Source organism: Athene cunicularia, assembly GCF_003259725.1.
Source record: "Athene cunicularia isolate RWA chromosome 5 unlocalized genomic scaffold, athCun1 chr5_part1, whole genome shotgun sequence".
Lineage (NCBI taxonomy): Eukaryota > Metazoa > Chordata > Aves > Strigiformes > Strigidae > Athene > Athene cunicularia.
The window spans coordinates 42,424,043-42,430,042 of NW_020799101.1; the positions used below are offsets into that span (position 1 = coordinate 42,424,043).

Consider the following 6,000-nt stretch of genomic DNA (forward strand, 5'->3'; position numbering starts at 1 on the left):
ATCAGCTCCTGCTGCCTCTGAACTGCTGTCCCTCACTGCCACCTGCATGTGCTGCTTGTCCCTGTTCAGGGGGACATCTCACATGTCCCGCTTTCTCCTCCCCAGCGGTGAAACCAGCTTGCACCAGGCTGCAGCCTTACGCCAGCGCACTATCTGCCACTACATCGTGGAGGCCGGGGCTTCGCTCATGAAGACGGACCTGCAGGTGACGGTGGGAGGGCTAGCAGGGGGGCTTCAGGGGGGGACCGGGGGGCTGGCACGAGCAGGGCCAGCAGGAGAGCAGAGCAAGAGTGTTTTGGCTGGGGTCTTTGCCAGCCAGAGGGGAGCTGACACGAAGCACCCGTGCTTGCCTGGCAGAGCCCGGCTGCAGAGGGGTTAAATCCCTCCCCTCCCCATGCTTCTCTCCCTGTTGTTTTATTAAATTAAAAGCAAGGGGCTGGAATGTCTCATCCCTGTCTCCCCCTTCCCACCCTCCGGGGTCAGAGCAAGGACACTCCTGCTGTAAGTTCCCTCCCAGCTGCAGGGCTCCCCCCGCTCTCCTCCACGAGTGGCCGTGATGGGGGTGCTGAGAGCTCCTCTCGGCGGGCCCTTTCCCTCCCATGTCAAGTTAACTGAGATGTGCCTTGGTGCCAGGGAGTTGCACCAGCCCTGGCAGAGGAGTTGGGGGAAGGGGGGTTGAGGCTGTGTTTTGGTAGCAGAGGTCCCTGGGGCTGGCATGCGGCAGAGAAGACAGGGTTGCTTCTGTCTGGTGGAGGCTTGAAGCGATGGGCTGTAGAACAAGCCAAAAAGGTGCAAGCTGTGGGTCTGGGACATGGTGTAGGAGCCCAGCTGAAGGGTGCAAGCTTGCTGGGGCCGGTGGAGCTTGGGGGCCACCTCAGACAATGCGCAGACCCGTTACTGCTGCCAGGGAGGTGCTGTACAGACAATCTCTGGCTCCCCATCACTCCTCCTTGGTCCTAGTCTAAGGTTTGGGCCTTGCACAGTGCCCAGAGCGGGGCTGGCCTGGCTGGAGACTCAGGTGGCAGTGGTGAGAGGACAGCTCTGGGGGCACAGCCCCTCTCTGCCGTCAGCCCCCTCATCTGCCTGAAGGAGGGGAGCAGCCCCCAACCTGCCAGCACAAAAGGCAGTCCCGCTCAGGCTTGTTGGCTGCCCCAGGGAACAGGGCTTGCACGTGCCTGTGCAAACGCGTGTCCAGGTTTGTAGCTGTCTGGGGACCCCTCAGCGCTGACCTCGCACGGGCTGCGGGTCACAGCCTGCCTGCATGGGCAGGTTCCCAAACCCAGCATCAGACCTGTAGCACGGGTTTGGAGCGGGCTGATCATCCATCCCACACCCTGCAGCGGTGAGGGAGGCCGAGCCTTATCGGCTGGCATGCCTCAGCCCGGCAGGGCAGAGGGGCCCTGGCAGCTCCGGTTTCAGGCTGTGGGCAGGCAGCGTTGCAGTGGGGCTGCTGCAGGGGGACGGGAAAGAAACTCAATTCCTCCTCTGGTTTTTTCCCCCCACTTTGTTAAATGAGCGCTTGCATAAAGGAGGCCCCCGAGGAAAGCCGGCACCGAAGCACAGAGATGTCTCCATTCCCCTGCCTGTGTGCCTGCTGGGGGATGTGTGTGGGACCAGGGGGCATGCTCAGTCTTGGGGTGCGCATGTGAAAGAAGGGGTTTCTCAGTGCATCGCACCTCTCCGCAGCTGCGCATGAGTGGGCTTTTGTCCACAGCTGCATCCAGGCCCGGCGGAGGCTCTGCATGTCTGACCATTGTTCCTCCTGGAGAAATACGGCTGTGGGTCACCCTGGAGGCCCCAGCACCCCACCGCAGCCGCCGGTGCCCCGCTGTGCACCCGAGGAGGAGCCGGGCAGGCCGGGCATCCCTTCCGGGGCCGGTTTTCAATGGCAGCGGCAGAGCGCCAGGTTTCCGCGGCCTTTCTCAGCGGCACAGCAGAGCCCGAGCGCTTGGCGAGGAGGAGCGAGGAGCAGGGGGAGGGAAGGGGGAGAGGAGACGGAGCTGGGAGCTGTTAACAGATTTGCTTTTTATGGAGTGCGGGAGTTCATTAGTGGACACAGTCCAGATGGCTGCAATAAGCTGGTGAAATGTGATCCTCCTCCGGGAGCAGGAGCGCTAGCCGGGCTGCGAGAGGGAAGGGGGGTTGGTATTCCTGGGCATTCCCTAGACATACCCCTCATTCCTCACCCTCTCCCGCCTGCCTCCCCAGCGCCGGGGAAGAGCAGGTCATGGGGACCAACCTTTGTCTCCTCTCAGGGGGCTGGTGACGGTCAGGACCAGTCTCTGTCTTGGCCCATGCGTGGGGCTGATGGACCTGCAGAGGACAGCTTCCAGCCCTGCAGCAAAGTCGGGCTCATGGCGAACACATAGGCATTTGGCTACCACCTGCCTCAGGGCTTGGCTGCGGGCTCTGCTGGACCCAGCTGTGGCCACCTTTTTGGTGGGGGAGTGGGGGCACCTTTGGGTGTGTTTAGACAGTGCTGGATGCCCTGACATCTTTTGCCTCCCCTATGCAGGGAGACACCCCCAAGCACCGGGCTGAGAAAGCCAACGACCCCGACTTAGCTGCCTACCTCGAGAACCGACAGCACTACCAGATGATCCAGCGTGAGGACCAGGAGACAGCTGTGTAGTGCTCAGCGTGCCTTAGCCCAAGCCAGCTCGGGCAGGACAAGGAGAGGACAATGCCAACTGGCAGAGCTGTGAGTCTGGCCCAGCCCTCCCTAGATGTCAACCTGGTCCCCGGAGGAGATGGAGACAGCAGAGCTCTGCCCCAGGCTGGGCTGGGACTCTGTTTATGAGGACAGTGGGTATTTGGGACTTGAAACCTGGCTCTTTGTGTGTGTCCCCCTTCACATTCCCTGCCCTGGATGGGCTCCATCCCACAGCCCTGTTGGGACAGGCCAGGCTAAAGCCCCCAGTCACCCTTGTGCACTGGAGTGATGCCAGTGCCCGCTCCGCAGGCTCCTACCTATGATCCTTGTGGGATATCATTGCTCGCCCCCTCTCCCTGCCGTCAGTACCCCTTGTTTAGATGCTTGGCTAGGTTCATGTCCTGCTCCTCCTTTCCTGTCTGGTACAGCCATGGGAGGCACAGGCTATGCGGGCAGACAGTAGAAGCCGTGAGCCTCAGACTTTGCCCCAAGGGAAGCGCTGTGACTTACTGCCCCTGCCTCCTCCCTGCTCCTGTTGGTTTGGGGCTGCCCCAGGTCTCTGTGTGGCCGTACCAGGGTCTTCTGTGGCAGGAGGGAAGTCTCTGGCGCACCCAGCCTTTCCTCAGCTGCCCCAGTCCCAAATGCTCTGGAAGCAGGGCAGCCACCGCTCTCCTGGTTGTCTTTAGTGCACAAGCTAGTCAGCAGTCTGGCCCAGGGCAGGGATGACTTGGAGGAAGGCTACTGAGTCCTCCCGCCGTCCTTCCCTCTGCAGGGCTGGCTGGGGCAGCCTGAACACCCCATGTCTACTGGCATCTCTCCGTGAGCCTGCTGCAGCACATGGCCATGGTGGTGAGCTGTGCTTGGACTGGGCAGAGGCGGTGGTGGAGCCCATTCTATTTCCCAAATGCTGATTTGGATCCAGCTGCCCTCCCCACTTCAGCTCCCCCCCTGATACTAGAGGTTGCACTGGGCTGGAGGGGCAGTGCTGGGGTCAGTGCTGCTCTCAGGGATTTCCCCCATGCCCCCCAACCTGTCAACATGCATCCTCTGAGTCCAACTCCTGCTATCCCCCAAAAGAGGCTCAGGGCTTTGCAAGGAAAACTTGGGAGCCCGCCCAGCCCAGACAGAAGCTCCCTGGGCAGGCCACCAGCTCACCCTCTTCAGTTTTGGCAGAAAGAGGGATTTGGATGCATAGGAAGCATCAGTGCTCCCAGCCCCCAGTCACATGTGCAATGGGATGACATTTCACCCACCGCCTGCCATGGGGCACGAGGCACCATGACCCATCTCCCCTGTGACTGCTGTGGGCACTGAGCATCCACAGAGGCATCAAGCCAGCCCTTCAGGAAGGCTTTTGCAGAACTGACAGTCTTTGGGACCAGGAGGTGCTAGCAGAGGAAGAGAGCTGATGGCTCTGGGCCTTGCAGACCTGCTTGGCACCTTTGGGTGTGCAGCAGTTGTGAAGTAGGTTTCTGCTCTCAGCTTGGGTCCCAAGAGAGGAAGGGGAGGAGGATGCACAGGGTCTGTGCAGTCCCACCTGCACTCACGCCCAGCTGTGCCCACTGGGTAGTGCTAGGTGGCACCGTTTTAATCCCTCCTAATACCAATACCAAAAAAAGAGTATGAGGATACTGCAGAAAACCAGAATACCCTTCAGGCTTTTTGGAGGACGAGGGATGCCATGGTGGGGAGCAGAGGTGCAGGGCAGTGCAGAATGCCAGGGGCCAGCAGCAGTGCTGGCAATTAATAACGACAGCACGCCAGTCTGTTCAGAGCTGGGATGCTCCAGCAGCACCTGGAGTTCCATCAGCACTGCTCTCAGGCCACCAACAGACAAGGCACTGTCATCTCAGAGGTCCAAACTGCTGCCCCTCCAGCCGGCACCACCCAGCCTGGCCCAGGGGCGTTTACAGCTCCAGCTTCCCAGTTTCTCCCTGGTTTTGTATCTTCCCTTATAGTTTTTGTACAGGTAGTTGAGAGACACACTGTCCCCCTCCCTTCCTGGCCCCTCCATGTGTGTGTGAGCTGAGTTGCTGTGCAATTCCAAGCCTGGCTTATATTTTGGTAAAGGCGGAGGGGGTGTTGGTTGCCCTGCCCGTGGAGGGCAGGGGTTGTGTGCAATACCTGGGTCTGTGTTTCCTAAACGCTGTTGTAGGATTGTATTTTTGTAACTCTGTGAGGGTGCCGGCTCCAGCAGGCCCAGGGCCTGGCACGAGCCTGTGCTCCCATTGCTTTTCAACTTGGACTGTTTGGATGTTGTTGTTTCTTGCCATTGAAATAAAGAGATGGATGTTTTAGTTCCTGTCTGCCGCTGCATCTGCAAGAATGCAGCAGGCGCTGCACCAGTGATGCCCCGCACAGTGCAAGTGAGGTTGTACCCTGAGGCCTCTGCCCCTGCCCTAACTGGGGGTGCTCTTGGGGGAGTTCCCTGCTGAGCCAGGTCCTTGCCTGCTTCCCTGCACAGCATCCCTCTGGGACAGTTCCTGGATACAGGGTCTATGTCCTGAGGGACTTTCTCCCCCATTCCGTGGCATACATCAATACTGGGTGTAATGTGGAACAGGGAAACAGTGCACCATGATCCCAAGTGATCCATAAGGGCTTGGAAGTGTGGATTGGGAGCTGGCACCCTGCTGTTCCTTGCCCTGCTCCAGTTTTTTCCTGGAATGGGAGGCAACAGCTAATGGCTGGTACTACAGCGGCATCCAGCCTCCAGATTTCAAAATGTTTGTCGTCTTTTTTTTATGGTGAGCTGTCCCCAGCCACGCTGCTCTGCAGCTCTTCCCGTATGTTCCCAGCTGCAGAGGGGAGCCTTAGGGTCCTGCCTCCAGTGCTGAGCACTGGGGCTGCAGTGTCGAGGGCTGGGATTATCTCCGCTGCTCCGACGGGAGGACGGCTCTCCAGTTACACAAGTGGGGGATTAGGGATGCTTCTGCTTCCAGACTTGTAAGGATGCCCGCGGCCAACACCATCTCTCATGCAGAGTTTTCTTTGCAAAAGGGAGGTGATCGTTATAGCCGGCGGCGTGCTGGGGAGGGAGCCGGAGATGGACACAGTGGGTGATGGGGAGCTATTCTCCTACCTTAAACTCAGATTCCTGAGGGCAGTTTGGCAGCCTGCCTGTCGCTCCTGCCGCCCCCTCTCCACCCGGAGAAGCAGCCTCCTTCTCCAGCTGCGTTGTCCCTTCCACCCCGCCGTGCCTCCCTTTCATCGCCTTCAGCCTTTCAGCTCCTGCCCAGAGCTAACAGTGGGGGTCTGTAGTGGGTGTAAGGCACACCAAATTGTCCCGGCCTCCCTGGGCCGCAGCCCAGGGACCAGGCGTACGTGCAACTAGGAGGAGGGGGCCC

The 6,000-nt window shown here is 59.8% G+C and overlaps 1 protein-coding gene across 3 annotated transcripts in view; it reads left to right on the top strand.

Moving 5' to 3' along the window:
* Positions 1-4,950, top strand: part of DGKZ (diacylglycerol kinase zeta) — a 55,077-nt gene extending 50,127 nt beyond the window's left edge. For all 3 annotated transcript variants that reach the window (XM_026850010.1, XM_026850011.1, XM_026850012.1), the window contains 2 exons: positions 106-205; positions 2,516-4,950. In XM_026850010.1, the coding sequence (XP_026705811.1) occupies positions 106-205; positions 2,516-2,632 (217 nt within the window). In that variant the 3' untranslated portion in view covers positions 2,633-4,950. The remainder of the gene's footprint in view (positions 1-105; positions 206-2,515) is intronic.
* The last annotated feature ends 1,050 nt before the right edge of the window (positions 4,951-6,000 follow it).